Source organism: Coregonus lavaretus (assembly GCF_964263955.1).
Source record: "Coregonus lavaretus genome assembly, contig: SUPER_35_unloc_2, whole genome shotgun sequence".
Classification (NCBI taxonomy): domain Eukaryota; kingdom Metazoa; phylum Chordata; class Actinopteri; order Salmoniformes; family Salmonidae; genus Coregonus; species Coregonus lavaretus.
The window spans coordinates 4,933,975-4,957,825 of record NW_028167180.1 but is presented as its reverse complement, the minus strand read 5'-3'; the positions used below and the strand labels follow the sequence as shown (position 1 = coordinate 4,957,825).

The 23,851-nt window shown below is 44.2% G+C and overlaps 1 protein-coding gene across 1 annotated transcript in view; it reads right to left on the bottom strand.

Annotated features, from left to right (window-relative positions):
• LOC311110234 (uncharacterized protein) overlaps positions 1 to 23,851 on the bottom strand; it is a gene marked incomplete at both ends in the record, with an annotated part of 91,386 nt that overhangs the window by 14,095 nt on the left and 53,440 nt on the right. The window contains 2 exons of the mRNA XM_084188771.1: positions 11,457 to 12,080; positions 12,293 to 12,383. Coding sequence (XP_084044897.1) covers positions 11,457 to 12,080; positions 12,293 to 12,383 — 715 coding nt within the window. The remainder of the gene's footprint in view (positions 1 to 11,456; positions 12,081 to 12,292; positions 12,384 to 23,851) is intronic.

Genomic DNA, 23,851 nt, shown 5'->3' with positions numbered 1-23,851 from the left:
TCCCTATGTCCAATCAACTCATTAGGACAATCGGATTTGAGGGAGTAAAACAGCTGATTCCTCTTACGGAACCAATTGAGCTCTGCTATAAAGATCAGAAAATTACAATACCCATATTGGTATCAGAACATACACCTGTGGCATTATTGGGAAGAGATGCATTGTGTAAGTTGAACTGTACAATAAGATGTACACCAGACGGCTGTCTGGTAGAAATGCCAAAGGAAAAGGTTTACCAAGTGTTGATGATGACAGAGATGGATTCGTCTTCAGTATTCTGGATTGGAAATCTCAGTGAAGATTTTATGAAGCTAAGATATGGGAGAGATTTATTGTTGCAAATATGCCGGATGCGAGGCTTCCGGAATATCCATTCCATTGTACGCTCAAGTATTTCAAGAAGGCTGCCCAACCACACTCAGAGGAATGGTTGAGTGATCAACCGAAGAATGCTCAACTTAGTTCAAGTTGCATTATTTTAGGACCACAAGGAGCAACTATGAAGATAAACACAGACGACTATCTGAATAAAGAATTTGAGATTGAGAAGAGTGTGCCACATGTTACCTTGTTGGTTTCGGAAGGCTATGAGCAGAAGCAAATAGGAGAAATGATGACAGAAGCAGAGAAACTTATTTTCAGACCAATGAAAGAGAATTTGGCTAATGGAGAAGTGAAGATCAACGATTTCTTAAAATAATGATTTCGGCTCAAGGACAAGGAGAGCCACAAGTGATAGGAATGACACATGAATCTATTTGCAATATGAAGATGGATTCAGACTCTTTGAAAGAGGAGATGTTGCAACAAGTTCCAGAAGGGTTGTGGTCTCAACACAGTACCGATATTGGACTTGTGAAATCAGCCCAACCTGTGAAAGTTGAACTTCGACCAGGAGCCAGACCTCCATGGAAAAATCAGTATCCATTGAAAGATGAAGCAATCCAAGGGATTGAACCACAAATTGAAGGACTTTCGAAAGCAGGTGTTTTAAGGACAACAAAAAACCCTCGGAGTAACACGCCTTTGTGGCCTGTGGAAAAACCAGATGGAACTTATCGTGTGGTTCATGATTTGAGAGCAGTAAATGGGGTAGTGACTGACTTTCCAGCAGAAGTGCCAGACCCTCATACCTTGTTAGCCCAAGTTCCTCCTGATGCGACACATTTTACGCTGCTAGACTTATGTGGAGCATTTTTTAGTGTTCCACTTAGTGTAGAGAGTCAGAATTTATTTGGGTTCACATATAAGGGACAATTCTATGAGTACAGTAGAATGCCACAGGGGTACCGGCATTCTCCTCATATCTTCAATAAAGTACTGAAGGAGGATTTGGTAGGGATAGATCAGATATTGCAGAGCACTGTCATTCAGTACGTGGATGATATAATGGTTTGCTCACAAAATAAGGAAACATGTCATAGAGACTCAATTAAATTGCTACAGGTATTGGCAGAAAAGGGGCATAAGGTTTCACAGAAAAAGCTGCAATATTGCCAGGAGAAGGTTGTGTATTTAGGTCAAAACATAACGCATGGCCACAGAAATATTTCGGACAGGCAAGTGGAAACTATTCGTAAGGCTCCAAAGCCTAGAACGGTCAGAGAGATGATGACATTTCTGGGTATTGCTGGTTATTCCTCAGCTTGGGTGGAGGGTTATACTAGTTTGATGGCACCTTTGAGAGCTATGGTTAGGGGTACTGAGAGTGGTCAACTCCATAGCAATCTTTCCTGGACACAGGAAGGCCATGTGGCATTTGAAACGATCAAACAGAGGTTGCAGGAGGCACCTGCACTTACACTACCAGATTACTCAAATAACTTTTTGCTATATGTGTCTACTTCTACTGGAGGTAGATATGCGTGTGCGGTTCTTTGTCAACCGACAGGCATGGGGACGAATCCTCAGCCTATTTCCTACTACTCTACTGCTTATTCAGAGGTAGAACTAGGGTTACCACTGTGCTACAGAGCAATGGTGGGAGTATATTCAATGTATGACAAAGCATCATCGGTCACAATGGGCTACCCAGTAACAATTCTTACCCATCATAGTCTCAGAAATCTTCTGAACTATGGGAAATATACATTGACTATGCCTAGGCTCAGAGACTATCATAGGCTATTAGAGCAGGAAGATGTCACCCTAGTGAGGTGTGATACAGTAAATCCAGCCGAGAGTTTACCAACTTCGGAGGATGGTGAGCCACATGATTGTGTCCAAGAAGCAGAGAGATATTCGAGGCTTAGATCAGATTTACAAGCCTTTCCATTACGTGAGGCAGACCTGGAGTATTGGACTGATGGGTCTTGTTATCGGGTGGGAGAGAAATTATGTGCTGGTTATGCAGTAGTTAGAGGCAGAGGAACTGGATTTGTTGTGGAAAAGGCTGAAGTAATACCACAGCCTGCGTCTGCACAACTTGCTGAACTTGTGGGGCTAACAGAAGCATGTTTGTTAGCAGAAGGAAAGCGAGTAATGATATACACTGATTCAGCATATGCACATAGTGTATGTCATTTGTTTGGGGCAGTATGGAAAGGTCGAGGGTTTAAGAAAACGGATGGTTCTCCGATACAACATCATGCGCAAATAATGAAACTGTTGCATGCTATGATGAAGCCTAAAGAGATAGCGATAGCTAAGTGTGCAGCTCACAAGACAGATATGTCAAGAGTGACACAAGGGAACAAAGCTGCTGATGAAGCTGCAAAAGCCGTCGCAGGAGCGGATAAATTGGGAAAAGTTTTTCTGGTCACTCATGGAGTGGACTTGGAAGACAAAATTACGCTTCAGGATGTAATTTTGATGCAAGAAGCTGCTTCTATGATCGACAAACAGCTATGGCTAGACCGAGGAGCGGTCAAAGATGCTACTGGTCTGTGGAGAAACCACGAGGGGTTGATAGTAGCGCCTCTAGACCTCTTAGGTCTGATGATTCAGGAAGCACATGGGTTAGCTCATGTTGCGAGGGGGGAGGTTAACAGAAAGATCACAAAGGAATATGGTTTTTGGGCTCCATATTTGTTTGAACAAATTGATTAAATGATAGGAAGGTGCACTATCTGTCTTAAAAATAATGTTCGAAGAGGGATAACTGTTCATCCGGGTTACATTCCTACACCAGGGGTCCTATGCGTGAGTTGGTTATTGACTTTGTTGATATGATAAAACCAGTTGATGGGAAAAGATACATGTTGGTGGTTGTAGATAGATTTTCACGATGGACGGAAGCTTGTCCAACCAAGCGTAAGGATGCTCAGTCGGTTGCCAAGTTCTTGTGTAAAGAAGTCATCAGCAGGTGGGGATTACCCGATCGAATATCCTCAGACAATGGAAGGGAATTTGTGGATAAATCAGTTAAATTGATGTTGCAAAAATTGGGAATTAAGCAACGTCTTGGAGCAGTTTATCACCCACAAAGTCAAGGGATGTGTGAAAGAATGAACGGTGTCTTGAAAAATCGCATTGTGAAGATTTGTCAACATACAGGTCTAAACTGGATAGCGGCGCTTCCTTTAGCACTAATGGTGTGTCGCTCAAGTGAGTTACGTGATCTACGTATGACACCCCATGAGTTGGTAACAGGAAGAAGGATGCCTACGCCTTGTTTGCGAACAAGCGGAAAGGGTCCAAGCTTGGCTCTGTTGGAAGATGAAATGAGAGCGTACGTTACATATATGGCCAATTTTCATAAAAAGTTGTCCACATATGTTTCTGACAGGCAAAGACAAGAAGAGGTGCAGGAGGCACTTGAGGAGGATAAGAGGAATACAGTACAACCGGGGGACAAAGTATTCGTAAAGGTATTCAGAAGGAAGTGGTATAACGAACGTCGTGAAGGACCATTTGAAGTGGTTCGTAGTACTGGAACAGCTGTCCAGGTTAAGGGGTCTCCTACGTGGTATCATTTGTCACATTGTGTTAAAGCGCCTACAGAAGAGGTGCCACGCGCAGAGAGAGAGGATGGAGATAGGGGAGAACAGGAAGAGGGAGAGATTGTCAATGTTGGGGATAACATTGTTAATGTTTACACTTCTGATGATGCCAGAGATGACTATGCAAGGGATGGAAAGGAAAGGGGATTTGGGGAAATTGATTTTCAATACGTCCCAGAAGCAACAGGGAATATTTCAGTGGAATGTGAAGCAGCAGAGACCACCAAGGGCAACTCTGTTACAGGAGAAGCTAGTGATTCAGTTAGACAAAGTAGGCCTAGACCAGTTAGGAGAAAAGTCAGACCAAAACGTTACGAAAACTAGGGATGAAGTAACAACAATAACATCAACACTTCAGTCTGTTATAACAACAGTGGGAAGCAATTTAACTCTTTCAACATTGATAGTTATTAAACCCATAAATATATCGCATTTGATTACAAGGGAACCAATAGCTCCAGCACCAATTTTAGAAGAAAAGACTGTTATTAAGGTTAGGAGGGGTGAGACAGCTCATCTTCCTTGTAGCTGTGAGAGATGGAGTGGGGGAGGGGACGTTCCTCCCACATGGAGAGATAATTATGGAGAAGAAGTATTGTTATCAGGACCAGATGTAGAAGCGGTGCCCCCTAGTCAAAGGAAGTATATTTTGTACAACAATATAAAGGGGAAGAGGGTTATGAGTGATTGTTCACTTATTTTGCGTAATGTTACTGAGAAAGATCAGGGAGAATATATGTGTACTTATCTAGTGCAAGCATTAAAATTTGTTCCGGTTAAGAATTATTGGTTAAAAGGCTATGTAATTCGTAAAGTAACGCTTATAATGGAAGAGTTGAGGTCTGTTGTAGCCTCCACAGTCACCAAGGGAGTTCAGGAGAAGTATGTTACAGTAGCCACTCCAACAGTAAATAATACACCGAAAATATCGGTAACTTTCCCACTAGAAGTAATTAAGGGTGTTAATTCATCGACTAAATCAACTACTTTAATGGTAACTTTGGAAGGAATTAATGGTACGACGGCAATAACAAATGTAGGAAGTAGGACACCGACACCGACAACAACTTTTCTGAAATTAAAGGATGTAGCAGGAATGACTCAGCAGATAGTGGTAGAGAACAATATAGATTCATCTGAAATAGTGCAAGACAAAATCATGGAGGTACAGGATGAGTTCTTTGAGTTCAACATAACATCAGAAGATACATCTGATCAATACCGCTCGTTAGGGAAAAGAGAAACTAAATGGAAAGCATATGGATTTGATTCTTCTGTTTTGAAGATTAAAGATGAATGGGCAGGTAGACATCTTTGGTTCCAGCAGTTAACTCATTCTGTAAGATCAGTGAGGAATCTTGAGGGTCCATGTCTGTTGAGAATTCCGGCACCAGAGACGTGGGGTTCCATTTTAGAGACAGTTGCTCAACCTCTATCAAGTATGTGTCAATCTTATGCTTTGTCATGGCTGTTGTATCAGCAACAAGCATTAACAGATAAAGTAATGTCATTGTCAAAACATTTGTTTAGGCCTAGGTTTAGGTGTTCTTGGTTAAATGAATTACCCTATGTGAATTTATTGGACGGTAAGGAAAATCAGGTAACAGCGAACCCTGAAGCATTGGAGGTGAAAGCAGTGAGGGCTAAAAGTTGTTTTTGTTCTAATAAAACATATGATGGAAAGGGTATGTTCATGGGAATATCAGATTGTGATGATTATATGATGACTTTGGATAAGCATGAACATAAGATTAGAGATGACAAATATAATGTAACTTTTTATGTACCAGTTAGTAAGAAGAGCAGGACTTTGATGGTGAAAGATCAGCTTTTGCCTGGCAATGTGACTATTGGGAATTTTAGAGATATTTGGTGGGTTTGTGGTGATAAAGCATATATATTCTTACCCTATGGATGGACAGAATGTTGTTACATGTCAACGTTGAAGCTTCCATATGAGGCTTTTACCATTAAAAGAGGGGTAGCACCGGACACAGACAAATCTGAAACTAGAGTTGAAAATAGGGTGAAAAGAGACATGGCGACATTTCATAGTCTTGAAGCCTACCATTGGAGAATAAGTCTGGGAGAGAAGTGGGGACTCGGTCTTTTTCCATGGTATGGTGTAACATTTTTGGCAGATCATATTGATAATATTACCTATACTTTGCAGGGATTTGCGAATGAAACAATAAGAGGGTTTAACCTTCTGTCAAATACTCAAAGAAGTCACAGACTGACGCTGTTGAAACATGACATGGCTCTTGACTATATTTTAGCAAAACAAGGTGGCTTATGTTTGGCTATGAATCTGACGGAGGATGATTGTTATACTTTGATCCCAGATAGTTCCGATAATATCACGAGTGTTATAGATGCGTTTAAGAATATAAGGGATGCGTTTGGTAGATCTGAAGGAGCTGGATGGTCAGCGAAGTCTTGGTTGCAAGATCAGTTAGGCCCAGTAGGAGCAGTGATGGTTCAGATTTTAGTTGCAGCTCTGATAGCGTTGTGTGTGATGTTTTGCTTTTGTACTTTGTTACTGACCTTTGCGAAAGCTATGATATTAAGATGGGTTGGAGTTGTGATGCCTGGAGACAACACTCAGATGCCGTTGTTGACTGTTCCTGATCTGGATGAAGATGGACAAGGGGGTCTGGATGGAGTATTAATGGATAAATATCCTTTTTGATTATTTGATCATTTTTCAATTTTTTTTTCAATATTAGTGTGATTTTTATTATGATTTTATGAATCAAAGGGGGGAATAGGATAATGTGATTCATACATCATTTATATATCATTTTTATATTCTTAGTTGATCTTGATGTTTAACTTGAAGGTGTTTGTTTTGCAAAAGATACTGTTTGGTCTTTTCTTTTCTTCCAGAAGTGTTTGGGGGGAAAATGTAAAGATTGAAATACTCAAAGAAAGGACAATATGAAAGGACAATGACTGGAGGAGATGGAACAAGGAAGGTGTGGAAAGGTTCCGATTCCATCATCAACAATGCATTGGAAGTTGAGACTACGGGGGAGATGAAGTGTAGTGGACTACATTCCAGTGTCTGCAATGAAATATAGACATATGTGCATGTGTAATACATAATTTGTGTCATAGTCTTAGGTATTAATTTTTGTAGAATGATAATTGATGTTATTGAATACATGTGGGGAACTTAGATGTTTTTGTTTATTTCGTGAATGCTTAGGGACAGGGAGTCTAGGCAGGGATAGAAGTCCACTATAGGGTCCGATGGGTTGACCAGCCTTGGTGTGGACATTTTGGATAGTATTTTGTTTGCAGGGGCTTACATGTATATTTAATTGCATCATAGTTTCAAATGCATTTATGAAGATTTATGAAGTCATCGGGAGTACCTAGGTGGTTGCCTGGGGCAGAGGGACCGTGAGAGAATTTTACTGTCTTGATTGATGGATGGATTTGGAACGAATGTTGCCAGACAGTTTTTCGCTCTCACACTCCATAAAGATTTGTTCATATTTCAGAGTAATGTATTCGCACTCCATAAACATTTGTTCATATTTCATAGAAAGGTATTTACACTCTAGAGATAAATGTTTTTTTGGTTTAATGTTAAAGATACTCAATAAGATAAATTGTTACTTGTCATAATCCTGTTTTGTTTGTTTTCGAGACTTTTAGTTCGTCTCGAAGGGGGGAATGTAGTGTATTAGGATTATGTCTTTGTTAATGTTTTTCATGAAGAAATGGAATGTTGTTTATGTTAGTTCAAAAGTAGCCAGTTGTAGGGTGACGCCCCAGGGGAGACAGGTGATTGGACAGCAGAGGGAGCAACCCATATTTTTACATTGTTTATAAGTATATGCTGGAGGCAGGGGGTGTTAGAAACAGACAGATTCGTTTGGGACGCTGTTTCTCCAGACACTGCGGGTCTGTAAACTTATGCTGACATCTTGTGATATGAATAAAACTTCTAATCAAAGTGCAGTCTAAGCGGACTCTTTGTTTGACAGCAATAACCACCAGCATCCCACTTCTGACACGATAGACGACATCTTCTTGGGTATGATGCTACAAGCTTGGCACACCTGTATTTGGGTAGTTTCTCCCATTCTTCTCTGCAGATCCTCTCAAGCTCTGTCAAGTTGGATGGGGAGCGTCGCTGCACATCTATTTTCAGGTCTCTCCAGATCGGGTTCAAGTCCGTGCTCTGGCTGGGCCACTCAAGAACATTCAGAGACTTGTCCCGAAGCCACTCCTGCATTGTCTTGGCTGTGTGCTTAGGGTGGTTGTCCTGTTGGAAGGTGAACCTCGCCCCAGTCTGAGGTTGTGAGCACTCTGGAGCAGGTTTTCATCAAGGATATAAGCACTTTACTCCGTTCATCTTTGCCTTGATCCTGACTAGTCTCCCAGTCCATGCCGCTGAAAAACAACCCCACAGCATGATGCTGCCACCACCATGCTTCACCGTAGGGATGGTGCCAGGTTTCCTCCAGATGTGACACTTGGCATTCAGGCCAAAGAGCTCAATCTTGGTTTCATCAGACCAGGCAATCTTGTCTTCATGTGCCTTTTACTGAGGAATGGCTTCCGTCTACTATAAAGGCCTGATTGGTGGAGTGCCTCACAGATGGTTGTCCTTCTGGAAGGTTCTCCCATCTCCACAGAGGAACTATAGAGCTCTGTCAGAGTGACCATCAGGTTCTTGGTCACTTCCCTGACCAAGGCCCTTCTCTCCCGATTGCTCAGTTTGGCCGGGTGGCCAGATCTAGGAAGAGTCTTGGTGGTTCCAAACATCTTCTATTTAAGAATGATGGAGGCCACTGTGTTCTTGGGGACATTCAATGCTGCATACATTTTTTGATACCCTTCCCCAGATCTGTGCATCGACACAATCCTGTCTCGGAGCTCTGCAGACAATTTCTTCGACCTCATGGCTAGGTTTTTGATCTGACATGTACTGTCAACTGTGGGACCTCATATAGACAGGTGTGTGCCTTTCCAAATCATGTCCAATGAGTATAATTTACCACAGGTGGACTCCAACCAAGTTGTGGAAACATGTCAAGGATACATTTCGAGTCTCATAGCAAAGGGGCTGAATTCTTATGTAAATCTGTTTTTTATTTTTAATAAATTGGCAAAACATTTATAAAAACCTGTTTTCGCTTTGTCAAGGGGTATTGTGTGTAGATTGCTGAGGATTTTTTCTTAATTTAATCCGTTTTAGAATAAGGCTGTAACGTAACAAAATGTGGAAAAAGGGGTCTGAATACTTTCCGAAGGCAATGTACAGTTGAAGTCGGAAGTTTACAAACACTTAGGTTGGAGTCATTAAAACTCGTTCTTCAACCACTCCACAAATTTCTTGTTAACTAACTATAGTTTTGGCAAGTCGGTTAGGACATCTACTTTGTGCATGATACAAGTAATTTTTTCAACAATTGTTTATAGACAGATTATTTAACTTACAATTCACAGTATCACAATTCCAGTGGGTCAGAAGTTTACATACACTAAGTTGACTGTGCCTTTAAACAGCTTGGAAAATTCCAGAAAATGATGTCATGGATTTAGAAGCTTCTGATAGGCTAATTGACATCATTTGAGTCAATTGGAGGTGTACCTGTGGATGTTTTTCAAGGCCTACCTTCAAACTCAGTGCCTCTTTGCTTGACATCATGGGAAAATCAAAAGAAATCAGCCAAGACCTCAGACATTTTTTTGTAGACCTCCACAAGTCTGGTTCATCCTTGGGAGCAATTTCCAAACGCCTGAAGGTACCATGTTCATCTGTACAAACAATAGTACGCAAGTATAAATACCATGGGACCACGCAGCCGTCATACCGCTCAGGAAGGAGATGCGTTCTGTCTCCTAGAGATTAACGTACTTTGATGCGAAAAGTGCAAATCAATCCCAGAACAACAGCAAAGGACCTTGTGAAGATGCTGGAGGAAACAGGTACAAAAGTATCTATATCCACAGTAAAACGAGTCCTATATCGACATAACCTGAAAGGCCGCTCAGCAAGGAAGAAGCCACTGCTCGAAAACCGCCATAAAAAAGCCAGACAACGGTTTGCAACTGCACATGGGGACAAAGATCGTACTTTTTGGAGAAATGTCCTCTGGTCTGATGAAACAAAAATAGAACTGTTTGGCCATAATGACCATCGTTATGTTTGCAGGAAAAAGGGGGTCGCTTGCAAGTCGAAGAACACCATCCTAACCGTGAAGCACAGGAGTGGCAGCATCATGCTGTGGCGATGCTTTGCTGCAGGAGGGACTGATGCACATCACAAAATAGATGGCATCATGAGGAAGGAACATTATGTGGATATAGCAGCATCTCAAGACATCAGTCAGGAAGTTAAAGCTTGGTCGCAAATGTGTCTTCCAAATGGACAATAACCCCAAGCATACTTCCAAAGTTGTGGCAAAATGGCTTAAGGACAACAAAGTCAAGGTATTGGAGTGGCCATCACAAAACCCTGACCTCAATCCTATAGAAAATATGTGGGCAGAACTGAAAAAGCGTGTGCGAGCAAGGAGGCCTACAAACCTGACTCAGTTACACCAGCTCTGTCAGGAGGAATGGGCAAAAATTCAGCCAACTTATTGTGGGAAGCTTGTGGAAGGCTACCCGAAACGTTTGACCCAAGTTATACAATTTAAAGGCAATGCTACCAAATACTAATTGAGTGTATGTAAACTTCTGACCCACTGGGAATGTGATGAAAGAAATAAAAGCTGAAATAAATCACTCTACTATTATTATTTCTTAAAATAAAATGGTGATCCTAACTGACCTAAGACATGTAATTTTTACTAGGATTAAATGTCAGGAATCGTGAAAAACTGAGTTTAAATGTATTTGTCTAAGGTGTATGTAAACTTCCGACTTCAAATGTATGTGTTTATTTCTCTGTATTTAAAACAGGGCTGTCCTTACCTTTGATATTACAATTCAGCCTTTCTATCTCCTTCTGTAGCTGGTCACGCTCCATAGTTCTAGTGTTCAGACTATTCTGTAGCTGGTCTCTCTCTGTGGTCCTGGTATTTAGACTATTCTGTAGCTGGTCTCTCTCGGTGGTCCTGGTATTTAGACTATTCTGTAGCTGGTCTCTCTCGGTGGTCCTGGAATTTAGCCTATTCTGTAGCTGGTCTCTCTCCTTAGTTTTTGTGTTCAGGCTATTCTGCAATTGATCCATTTCCTGTGTTTGTGTGGTGAGAGTATTCTGCAACTGGTCTTTCTCCTTAGTTTTGGTTGTGAGACTATTCTGTAGCTGGTCTCTCTCTGTGGTCCTGGTATTTAGACTATTCTTCAACTGGTCTCTCTCTTTGGTCCTTGAATTAAGATTATTATTTAATTGATCCCTTTCAGCAGTCATAACGTTAAGTCTATCTTTCTGCTGGTCCCTGTCTTTGGTCCTTGTGGTGAGACTATTTTGTAGCTGGTCTCTCTCTTTGGTCCTGGTATTTAGACTATTCTGTAGCTGGTCTCTCTCTGTGGTCCTGTTATTTAGACTATTCTGTAGCTGGTCTCTCTCTGTGGTCCTGGAATTTATCCTATTCTGTAGCTGGTCTCTCTCTGTCGTCCTGGTATTTAGACTATTCTGTAGCTGGTCTCTCTCCTTAGTTTTTGTGTTAAGGCTATTCTGCAATTGATCCATTTCCTGTGTTTGTGTGGTGAGAGTATTCTGCAACTGGTCTTTCTCCTTAGTTTTGGTTGTGAGACTATTCTGTAGCTGGTCTCTCTCTGTGGTCCTGGTATTTAGACTATTTTGCAACTGGTCTTTCTCCTTAGTTTTGGTTGTGAGACTATTCTGTAGCTGGTCTCTCTCTTCAGTCAGGGTGTTGTAACTGGTCTGTAGCTGGTCTTTCTCTTTCTGTAGCTGGTCTCTCTCTTCAGTCAGGGTGTTGTAACTGGTCTGTAGCTGGTCTTTCTCTTTCTGTAGCTGGTCTTTCTCTTTCTGTAGCTGGTCTCTCTCTTTAGTCAGGGTGTTGTAACTGGTCTGTAGCTGGTCTCTCTCTTTAGTCAGGGTGTTGTAACTGGTCTGTAGCTGGTCTCTCTCTTTAGTCAGGGTGTTGTAACTGGTCTGTAGCTGGTCTCTCTCTTTAGTCAGGGTGTTGTAACTGGTCTGTAGCTGGTCTACCTCTTTAGTCAAGTTATTATAACTGGTGGGTTGCTGATCTCCTTCTTTAGTAAGAAGGTTGTAACTGGCCTGTTGGTCTCTCTCTGTTGAGTAGTGATGACCAATAACTCCATCTTTAAAAGGGAAAAGTTAATCAATTATTCAAATATGTGTAACTATCACACCATGGAAGTTTACAAATGTTTCTGTCCAAACCTTCTAAACTTACAGTAGACAGACAGGCCTATGATCCCAGCCAGTAGGAGAACACACAGCAGCCCCAGACACACTGCAGCAACTCCAGAGGGTCTCTTCCACCACTGAAAATTAGCTGAATTACAGGGAATTATCATGTAAGGTCTTTGAACTCTCTCTGGTAATGTTAAAAATACCTATATCATCCAGGATTGTAAGCAACAAAAGCTGTGTGTTTGTACTTGAATTGATACCTGAAAATGTAACACTGGGCTTGTTGGGATACGTGTCGTCATCAATATCCATGGTCTGCATTGTTGGATTCTCCACCTGTGGTTGTATAGATTGTCTCTTACATTTCTAGAAATCAAATGCTATATTTATCTCTGTTACTTCAGGAATCATCATCTAGATTCCGCCATGGGACCATTTTGTAGGTTTGTATCTGTGCATTATGCATCATCAACTCAAATACTTGAGGTGAGCTTGACTTCGCTTACCCGGTACAAAGGAAAAAATAGGATAGTCCCAAGTGCAAATTTTACCCAACTAGTGACACATGCACGGTGGTCAAGCTCAATCAAGCTTACTTCAGTATTTGACATACAGTGCATTCGGAAAGTATTCAGACCCCTTTACTTTTTCGACATCTTCTTACGTGGCAGCCTTATTCTAAAATGGATTCAATTACTTTTTTTTCCACATCAATCTACACACACAATACCCCATAATGACAACGTGAAAACAGTTTTTTTGAATTTTTGCAAAGGTATAAAAAAACAAAAACAGAAATAGCTTAATAACATAAGTATTCAGACCCTTTGCTATGAGACTAGAAATTGAGCTCAGGTACATCCTGTTTCCATTGATCATCCTTGAGATGTTTCTACTACTTGATTGGAATAAACCTGTGGTCAATTTAATTGATTGGACAGAGTTGACAGTGCATGTCAGAGCAAAAACCAAGCAATTAGGTTGAAGGAATTGTCCGTAGAGCTCAGAGACAGAATTGTGTCGAGGCACAGATCTGGGGGAAGGATACCAAAAAATGTCTGCAGCATTGAAGGTCCCCAAGAACACAGTGGCCTCCATCATTCTTAAATAGAAGAAGTTTGGAACCAGCAAGACTCTTCCTATGGCTGGCCACCTGGCCAAACTGAGCAATCGGGGGAGAAGAGCCTTGGTCAGGGAGGTGACCAACAACCCGATGGTCACTCTGACAGAGATCCAGAGTTCCTCTGTGGAGATGGGAGAACCTTCCAGAAGGACAACCATCTCTGCAGCACTCCACCAATCAGGCCTTTATGGTAGAGTGGACAGACGGAAGCCACTCCTTTGTAAAAGGCACATGACAGCCCACTTTGGAGATTGCCAAGAGGCACCTTAAGGACTCTCAGACTATGAGAAACAAGATTCTTTGGTCTGATGAAAGCAAGATTGAACTATTTAGCCTGAATGCCAAGCGTCACGTCTGATGGAAATCTGGCACCATCCCTACGGTGAAGCATGGTGGTGGCAGCATCATGCTGTGGTAATGTTTTTCAGTGGCAGGGACTGGGAGACCAGTCAGGCTTGAGGGAAAGATGAACAGAGCAAAGTACTGAGAGATTTTTGATGAAAACCTGCTCCAGAGCACTGAGGACCTCAGACTTGGGCGAAGGTTAACCTTCCAACAGGACAACAACCCTAAGCACACAGTGAAGACAACTTAGGAGTGGCTTCGGGACAAGTCTCTGAATGTCCTTGAGTGGCCCAGCCAGAGCCCAGACTTGAACCCAATCGAACATCTCTGGAGAGACCTGAAAATGGTTGTGCAGCGATGCTCCCCATCCAACCTGACAGAGCTTGAGAGGATCTGCAGAGAAGAATCGGAGAAACTCCCCAAATACAGGTGTGCCAAGCTTGTAGCATTATACCCAAGAAGACTCAAGGCTGTAATCGCTGCCAAAGGTGCTTCAACAATGTACTGAGTAAAGGGTCTGAATACTTATGTAAAACAGTTTTTTTTAAACCTGTTTTTGCTTTGTCATTATAGGATATTGTGTGTAGATTGATGAGGGGAAAAAACAATTTCATACATTTCAGACTAAGGCTGTAACGTAACAAAATGTGGAAAAAGTCAAGGGGTCTGAATACTTTCCGAATGCATTGTAGATGTGTACTTTGTCCCAGTTACAGTTCACCTACTTAGTATCCCAGAGACCCTAACATATTACAAAATAATTAGACAATGTATAAAATAATAATATCTGGTGAAATAGAGAAAATAAATCTTACCACAGTCTTTGAGAGTTGAAAACGGATACATACAACTAAGTTATATTGGTTTGTTACGTCAACCTAATGAATGAGCATGACATGTCAGATTGGAGTAACGTGTCCACAAGTTTTTTATAGTCTAAGCGACCCCACCTTTCGTGTCAACATCAGCATTTCCTTTACCTTATTTAGCCTAACAATTATGAACTAATATACCACTGGATGGTAGGTTCAGATATGAGGTAACGTGGTTAACATGTGGTCAAGCTCAAGTCAAACTGAAAGTTCAAGTTACAGAATGCTGCATAGAAGAGTTTCATTTCCCCTCTCTCAAGCACATAAGCTACAGGAGTATAGTTTATACTTAAATTTATGGTTGAATGTTCAGCTACTCCAAAATTCTAAAGCTTGGTAAACTTGGAAGGCTGAATGTGGCAGGGCAAAATGTGTCTATACCTTATTTAAAGCCCTGTCAACTGCCATTATATAACAATGTTCAGTGTTCAAACTTGGTTCTGAACTTTCTCACCCTTTTCCTGTCCCGACCTACAGTAACTCAGTAACTGGTTGTTGAACCCTGTTCAGGAGGAGGGTGCTAGAATGGTTTTAGCCAACAACAGATTCACCGAAATGTCCATGACAGGCATAGCTGGTAACATCCTAATCATTCTGGATGCAACGTTAAACATTCCCCCTTCACTTTAATGGATTTGACATCCTGCAGTCAGTGCGTCAGCATCCTGTAACGCATTTGTCATTCCCAAGTTTTCATCACTTGTAAAAATACAGCTTTCTCTTTGACATAGGGTTGCTAGCTAGCCTATAGCCTATTGTAGGGGTGCTGGCTTCATTTAGACTTGCTAGTTAGCCTATTGTAGGGTCGATAGCTTAATTTACACTGACTTGGTAGCCTATTGGAGGGTCGATAGCTTAATTTACAGCAACTTGGTAGCCTATTGTAGGGTTGCTAGCTTAATTTAGAGTTGCTAGTTAGCATATGACGTGATTTGCATCTCTGGCGGGTTGATTTGTATCTGGCAGGATGATTTGCATCTAAAAGCGGGCGCCCTGGCAGTAAGGCCGGTGAGCAAGTCTGCTGTCTCGCTGCCCAAATCATTTTGGAGAGCCACCTGCCTGCTGAGTGCTTGTTGATAACTGGGTAGCTAGCATCTTGGAGAGCCACCTGCCTGCTGAGTGGTTGTTGATAACTGGGTAGCTAGCATCTTGGAGAGCCACCTGCCTGCTGAGTGGTTGTTGATAACTGGGTAGCTAGCCTGTTGGAGAGCCACCTGCCTGCTGAGTGCTTGTTGATAACTGGGTAGCTAGCCTGTTGGAGAGCCACCTGCCTTCTGAGTGCTTGTTGATAACTGGGTAGCTAGCTGTCGGAGAGCCACCTGCCTGCTGAGTGCTTGTTGATAACTGGGTAGCTAGCCTGTTGGAGAGCCACCTGCCTGCTGAGTGGTTGTTGCTAACTGGGTAGCTAGCCTGTTGTAAGCCTTGTAGGGCCTACTATAGGTTAACCAAGATCATGTGGTTTACAAGAAACTGTATAGGACTTTAAGAAGTCACATGGTACCATCGTGGAGTGTTAGGTGGATTCCTTCTTATTACCCTGACACAGCTCCTTCTCTTCTCCTTTTCTCTCACCACACTTTCATATTTTTCATCTTTCACTTTCCTCTCTTTTTCTCTCTTGTTTCTGTAGAATATTTAGACGGATGTAAAATCTAAATAAACAGCTGACACTCGTTGCCTCTGATTGGGAACCACTCTGGCCAACACAGAAATACAATACATAGAATATACACACCCTGGCTCAACATATAGAGTCCCAGAGCCAGGGTGTGACATCAGGGCCCATATTTATCACGTCTCAGTGCAGGAATGCTGATCTAGGATCTGTTTAGCCTTTTGGATCATAATGAATAAGGTGATGTAGACACTGATGACTTGATCCCAGGTAAGTATTCCTGAGATGGTTAGATCTGCATTTGTTTTGCATTGAGTCAAGGTTTGGGTTTATTTCACCAAAGAAGATTCCCTGCACTGTCATTCACACAGAACACATTAACTTTAGTTACACTTCCTGCCTGTTTCCAACCACCCACACATTCTGTTGTTGCCACATGTTGTATCTGAACCTACCAGACAGCGGTACATTAGTTCATTATTGTTTGGCCAATCTTAATAATGCTCCATCACTACTATTGTGTTATGTTTGTGTTAACAACAAACCAACATGATAAGATTTAGTTTTTCTTAATTTCACATGATATTATCATTTTATGGATTGTCTGATTCTTATGTAATGTGTTAGTGGTTCTGGGGAACTGAGCAGGGGGTGATAAAATAAAATGCCAGCAGGGTTGAAAGCAAATAATCCAACTAGAGCAATGCAGACAATGGATATTGATGTCGATACCTATGCTGACAAGGCCAGAAAAATTGATGGCATTAGTGTTACATTTTCAGGTTTCAATGCAAGTACAGACAGACACATAGACAGAAACACACACACACTTACACACTACTCATTTCATAAGTAGAATGAACACATGGTCCATATTCAACTGCTGTTATTTAAATGTATTGATAACTGTAAAAACGTACAAATGAAATCAGTATGTGGTTAAATTGTTACATCACACTATAATGGTAAATATTGATATTGCAACCACAGCCTATTAGACTATTAGACAAAGGCGTGTGTCCCCTGGACCTGATAAATGATGGACAAGCTCACATAGCTCCAATACAACTCCATTAGACATGGGCTACAGCACGAAACATCGTCGGTAATTTACGTTTGAAGCGACATGCACAGCATTTACCATTAATGCGGTTTCTGCAAACATACTGTAGGGGAAAATGCCTTTAAAAGACGCATTGTCTGCTGTATAGTGCTCCACGCTATAACACGCCTTGCATTGAATCCCAGTCTGTAGCCCTTTACACACGTATCCCATATACGGGTTGAACATGGCAGATTTGGACACGGATAAACGCCTAAATTGGAATGCTGTGGCTGTACAGTAACCTGCTATACATGACATCAGAGCTCAGGGTCTCCCCTTCACAGTTCTGTATGGGTTTTGACAGACAGCTGTTCTGAAATTGAGCGCTGCGCGCCACAAGAAGTTGAGCCCATTCCTTATCGCTAATTGGGAAACTTTGAAAATGTTTTGTTGTCTGAGTAAGAGAATGCTGTAAATTAAGAGGACTCAATGTATTTTGAAAGATGAGACGTTGAGGATGATAATAAATACCACGTTGATGTCATACAAGAGTCCAAATCTGCACTTCACATTTCCTTATCATAAAACTCATGTAATATAGTGTCAATGTTTATGATCACAGAATGAGCCTATGTTTGTTGTATTGTGAAGACAATTTGCAATTTCCATTTTATGCGCACCAAAATTACCATCTGCTTGCATGAATTGCCTTGTGAAAGCTTAACACTGTCAAATCGTATTTTATAATTCATCTAGTCATGTTGGCAATGATTAAGCTTTCAAATGATGACAACCTGACCCAGATTGCGATTTATAATGGACCGTTTTTGGATTGCGTAAACAACAACAGTAATTGTGTGATGGCGGGGATGCAGGGCTGTTTCCAAACAAAACGATTACACATTTGCTTGCTCTAGTTCCTCAACAGCACAGCTAGGAGAGCTCAACAAATCACCTTTATAGTTGAATACTATTCTTTGAGTCATAAAAGTGCATTGAAATGACTTAGGATCTGTGCACACTTTGGAGAGGTGTGTGGCCACTTGAAGACACCAGTTAGACCTTTCACTCAAACCCTAGTTGTCACGGATTCAGCCGAGGCTGCCCCTCCTCCTTGCTCGGGCAGGCTTCGGCGTTCGTCGTCCCCGGAGTACTAGCTGCTACCGATCTATGTTTCGGTGTTTGTCTTGTTTGGTCTTAATTGTGTACACCTGTTCCCAATTATGTTGTATTGTATTCCCTATATAACCCTCTGTCTTTCATTGTGTGTGATTGTTTTCGTCATTTCGGCAGTTGCTTATTGTGCGGGTTATTTTCCTCCCTGTTTGGAGGTTGTTTTGTACTCTGGTTACTTTGTTAGTAAAGTACGTTTCCAGTAGCTCGGTGTCCTGCGTTTGACTTCGCCTACCGCATTCACGTCGCACATGACAGAATCACACACCACTGACATGGAGTCAGCAGGAGCAGCGGTGCCAGCTGGATCAATGGAAGAACGCGTACAACAACAAGCGGCCATGATCCAGGCTCTCGGCACCGCCATGGAACGGGTAGTAAACACCATGGAGCGATGGGAGAGAGGAGGTCTGCCTACACCTCCTCCGACTATACCACCACCATCAGCGATGCCCATCGCTTCACCTCCGGGGTCCAGTGGGATTCGGCTCTCGCTCCCGTGGGCTTATGATGGCACAGCTGCCGGGTGTCAGGGTTTCCTGCTCCAGGTCGAACTCTACCTGGCGTAGAGTGTCCGGCGTGTCCGCCCTCCTCTCCTGTCTGTCCGGCAAGGTGCTGGAATGGGGGGGAATAGACGCCGCTACTGTTAACTATGCGGAGTTCACCCGCCGCTTCAGGGCAGTATTCGATCATCCACCAGAGGGTAAAGCGGCGGGTGAGCGTCTATTCCGCGCAGGAGTTCGCACTGGACTTCCGGACGCTGGCTGCCAATGTGGATTTGGAATGAGAGGGCCCTCATCGACCACTACCGATGTAGCCTGAGGGAGGACGTGCGTCGGGAATTGGCCTGCAGGGACACCAACCTAAGCTTCGACCAACTGGTGGACATGTCGATTCGCCTGGATACCCTGTTGGCTACCCGCGGACGTCCGGATTCGGGGCCGTCCATTCCATCCCCCAGCACTTCCGAGCCGACCCCTATGGAGCTCGGCGGTGCTGGTACCAGGGAGACCAGGAGAGGGGCCGTCCCCTGCACCAACTGTGGCCGCAGAGGACACAATGCTGGTCGGTGCTGGGGAGGGTCTCCTAGGAATCGAGGCAGTAGGCAGCGCACTGATGAGTCATTCCAGGTGAGTAGGAACCCAACTCACCCAGAGCTCCCTGTTGCGCATATGTGTATTAAAGTTGTGTTTCCCGAGGTTTCTCCTCATTCCCAGCATAAGGCGCTAGTAGATTCAGGCGCAGCTGGGAATTTTATCGATCGCCAGTTTACCTATAAGTTAGGGATTCCTATTGTTCCAGTTGATGTGCCCTTCCCTATCCATGCCCTAGATAGCCGCCCTTTGGGGTCAGGGTTGATTAGGGAGGTCACAGTGCCTCTCAGGATGAAAACGCAGGAGGGCCATGAGGAGATCATTCGTTTGTATTTGATTGGTTCTCCTGCGTTTCCCATGGTGTTGGGGCTTCCCTGGTTAACTTCTCATGACCCCAACATTTAATGGCAACAGAGGGCTCTCAAGGGATGGTCTGATAAGTCTTTGGGGAGGTGTGTAGGTGTTTCCGTAGGGGCAACGACGGTGGAATGTCCGAACCAAGCTCCCACCATGCACATTCTACCTGTATATGCCGATTTGGCTCTCGCCTTCTGTAAAAAGAAGGCGACTCAATTACCACCCCATCGACAGGAGGATTGTGCAATAAACCTCCAAGTAGGCGCTGCGCTTCCCCGGAGTCACGTGTATCCCCTGTCACAGGAGGAGACGGCGGCTATGGAAACATATGTCTCCGAATCTCTGAGACAGGGATACATACGGCCGTCCACTTCCCCTGCGTCATAGAGTTTATTTTTTGTGAAGAAGAAGGATGGGGGTTTACGCCTGTGTATTGACTACCGTGGTCTCAATCAGATCACAATCAAATACAGCTATCCTCTCCCTCTGATTGCTAGTATGACGGAGTCATTACACGGGGCGCGATTCTTCACAAAATTGGATCTCAGGAGCGCGTACAACCTGGTGCGTATTAGGGAGGGAGATGAGTGGAAGACAGCATTTAGTACCACCTCGGGTCACTATGAGTACCTCGTCATGCCATACGGTTTAATGAATGCTCCTTCAGTCTTCCAATCGTTTGTGGATGAGATTTTCCGGGACTTGCATGGACAGGGTGTAGTGGTGTATATTGATGACATTCTAATATACTCCGCTACACGAGCCAAGCATGTGTCTCTGGTTCGTCGGGTGCTTGGTAGACTGTTGGAACATGACCTGTATGTGAAGGCGTAGAAATGTCTGTTCTTCCAGGAGTCCATCTCCTTCCTGGGACACCGGTTGTCCGCGTCAGGTGTGGAGATGGAAATTGACCGCGTTTCGGCTGTGCGCATTTGGCAGACTCCCACCACGGTGAAGGAGGTGCAGCGGTTCTTGGGTTTTGCCAATTACTACCGGAGGTTTATCCGGGGCTTTGGGCAGGTAGCAGCTCCCATTACTTCCCTGCTAAAAGGGGGGGTCCGGTGCGTCTGCAGTGGTCGGCTGAGAAGGACAGGGCTTTTTGGCATCTGTCCTGTTACGATCCCCGTGGCTTTAAACGTCTAGGGTGGATGGACAAGAGACCCGTAACATAATTCATGCAAATTAGAGTCATGACATGGAAACAGTGAGAACAAAAACTACACGACTACCGTCAAACATAAAATGTTTATTTTTGAACACACTGTAAATTTTTGGGAAAAAGGGCTGAACAGGACCCAAGAAATGAAACAATAGTGTAAAAAAAACCTAAACTGATCTTGCCTGCCTCAAGAACCGCTAAGCTACTGCTAATCATACAAAAATTACAGTGGGTGGTCCGCTCAGGTCTAACTAGTGTTTTTAGACAGTTTTCTTCCTACGGGTAATGTATGCCCAAGGGCAACTTGCTTAAATTCCCCTTTTCCCAGAAACACACAACAAAGTTACCAAACAGAGTAACCAGCAAATGAGTGAGTACACAAAACACATGACACCACAGTATCCATGCTCACATACGGAAAAATTGTCTCTCCCTACAAACACAACTGACCGGCTTTTATACAATGGGATGTGTGATTGAAAAACCAGAAACAGGTGGTGCAATTCAGAGGAATGTCCACTGATTGGTCCACCTCAGCAATCAGCAGACACCCCAACGACCACCAATCAGGAACATACAGGACACCTGTGATTAGGGCAGAAGGAGAGGAAAAACACAAAAAGACACAGGATACCTGTATCCGTAACACCTCGGCTCCGGTGCTGGCACATCCGGATCCCTCTTTGGCCTTCCAAGTTGAGGTGGATGCGTCCGAGGCTGGGATCGGTGCTGTACTGTCTCAGCGCTCGGGTACGCCACCAAAACTCTGTCCCTGTGCTTTCTTTTCTAAGAAGCTCAGTCCGGCGGAGCGCAATTATGATGTGGGGGACAGGGAGCTGTTAGCTGTGGTTCAAGCCCTGAAGGTGTGGAGGCATTGGCTTGAGGGGGCTAAACACCCTTTTCTCATTTTGACTGACCATCGTAACCTGGAGTACATCTGGGCGGCGAGGAGGCTGAAGGTAGGCTATGTTTTTCATCCAATTTGTATTTACACTCACCTACAGACCAGGTTCCCAGAACGCTGAGGCAGACGCCCTGTCCCGACTACACAGAGGAGAGGTCCATTGAGCCCACTCCCATACTTCCGGAGTCTTGTCTGGTGGCACCGGTGGTATGGGAGGTTGATGCGGACATCGAGCGGGCGTTACGTACTGATCCTACTCCCCCACAGTGTCCAGAGGGTCGGCAGTACGTGCCGCTCGAGGTTCGTGATCGATTGATATATTGGGCTCACATGTCACCCTCCTCTGGTCATCCTGGTATTGGTCGGACAGTTCACTGCCTTAGTGGGTAGCACTGGTGGCCCACGTTAGCGAAGGACGTGAGGGTTTATGTTTCCTCCTGCTCGGTGTGCGCCTAGTGTAAGGCGCCTAGACACCTGCCCAGAGGGAAATTACAACCCCTACCCGTTCCACAACGGCCGTGGTCTCACCTATCGGTGGACTTTGTTACGGACCTTCCCCCCTCCCAGGGGAACACTACGATCTTGGTCATTGTGGATCGGTTTTCTAAGGCCTGCCGTCTCATTCCCCTGCCAGGTCTCCCTACAACCCTACAAACTGCTGACGCCCTGTTTACACACGTCTTCCGGCACTACGGGGCACCTGAGGATATAGTGTCTGATCGGGGTCCCCAGTTCACCTCTAGAGTCTGGAGGGCGTTTATGGAACGTCTGGGGGTCTCGATTAGCCTTAGCTCAGGTTTTCACCCTGAGAGTAATGGGCAGGTGGAGAGTGAACCAGGATGTGGGTAGGTTTCTGAGGTCCTATTGCCAGGACCAGCAGGGGGAGTGGTCGGGATAGCCCAAAACTCACTCCGCCACTCCTCAACTAACCTGACGCCTTTTCAGTGTGTGCTAGGTTATCAGCCGGTCCTGGCACCTTGGCATCAGAGCCAGATCGAAGCTCCTGCGGTGGACGAGTGGTTTTGGCGCTCGGAAGAAACCTGGAACGCTGCGCATGTCCATCTGCAGCGGGCTATCAGGCGACAAAAGGCGAGCGCCGATCACAACCGCAGTGATGCTCCGGTGTATGCACCGGGAGATCGGGTCTGGCTCTCGACCCAAAACCTGCCCCTTCGCCTGCCCTGCCGGAAGCTGGGTCGGCGGTTTGTGGGGCCATTTAAAGTCCTGAGGAGATTGAACGAGGTATGTTATAGGTTACAACTGCCCATTAATTACCGCATTAACCCCTCATTCCATGTGTCTCTCCTCAGGCCGGTAGTAGCTGGTCCACTCCAGGAGAGTGAGGTACGAGAGGTTCCTCCGCCCCCACTGGACATCGAGGGGGCTCCGGCGTACTCAGTACGTTCCATCTTGGATTCGAGGCGTCGGATGGGGGGCCTGCAGTATCTCGTGGAGTGGGAGAGGTATGGTCCGGAGGAACGGTGCTGGGTCCCTAGGAGGGACATCATAGATCCCTCCATGTTGAGGGATTTCCACCAGAATCATCCGACTCGCCCTGCTCCGCGTCCTCCTGGCCGTCTCCGAGGCCGGGGTCGGCGCACGGCTTGAGCCGCGCGTCAAGGGGGGTGGGGGGTGGGTACTGTCACGGATTCAGCCGAGGCTGCCCCTTCTCCTTGCTCGGGCAGGCTTCGGCGTTCGTCGTCCCCAGAGTACTAGCTGCTACAGATCTATGTTTGATCTTAATTGTGTACACCTGTTCCCAATGATGTTGTATTGTATTCCCTATATAACCCTCTGTCTTTCATTGTGTGTGATTGTTTTCGTGATTTCGGCAGTTGCTTATTGTGCGGGTTATTTTCCTCCCTGTTTGGAGGTTGTTTTGAACTCTGGTTACTTTGTTAGTAAAGTACGT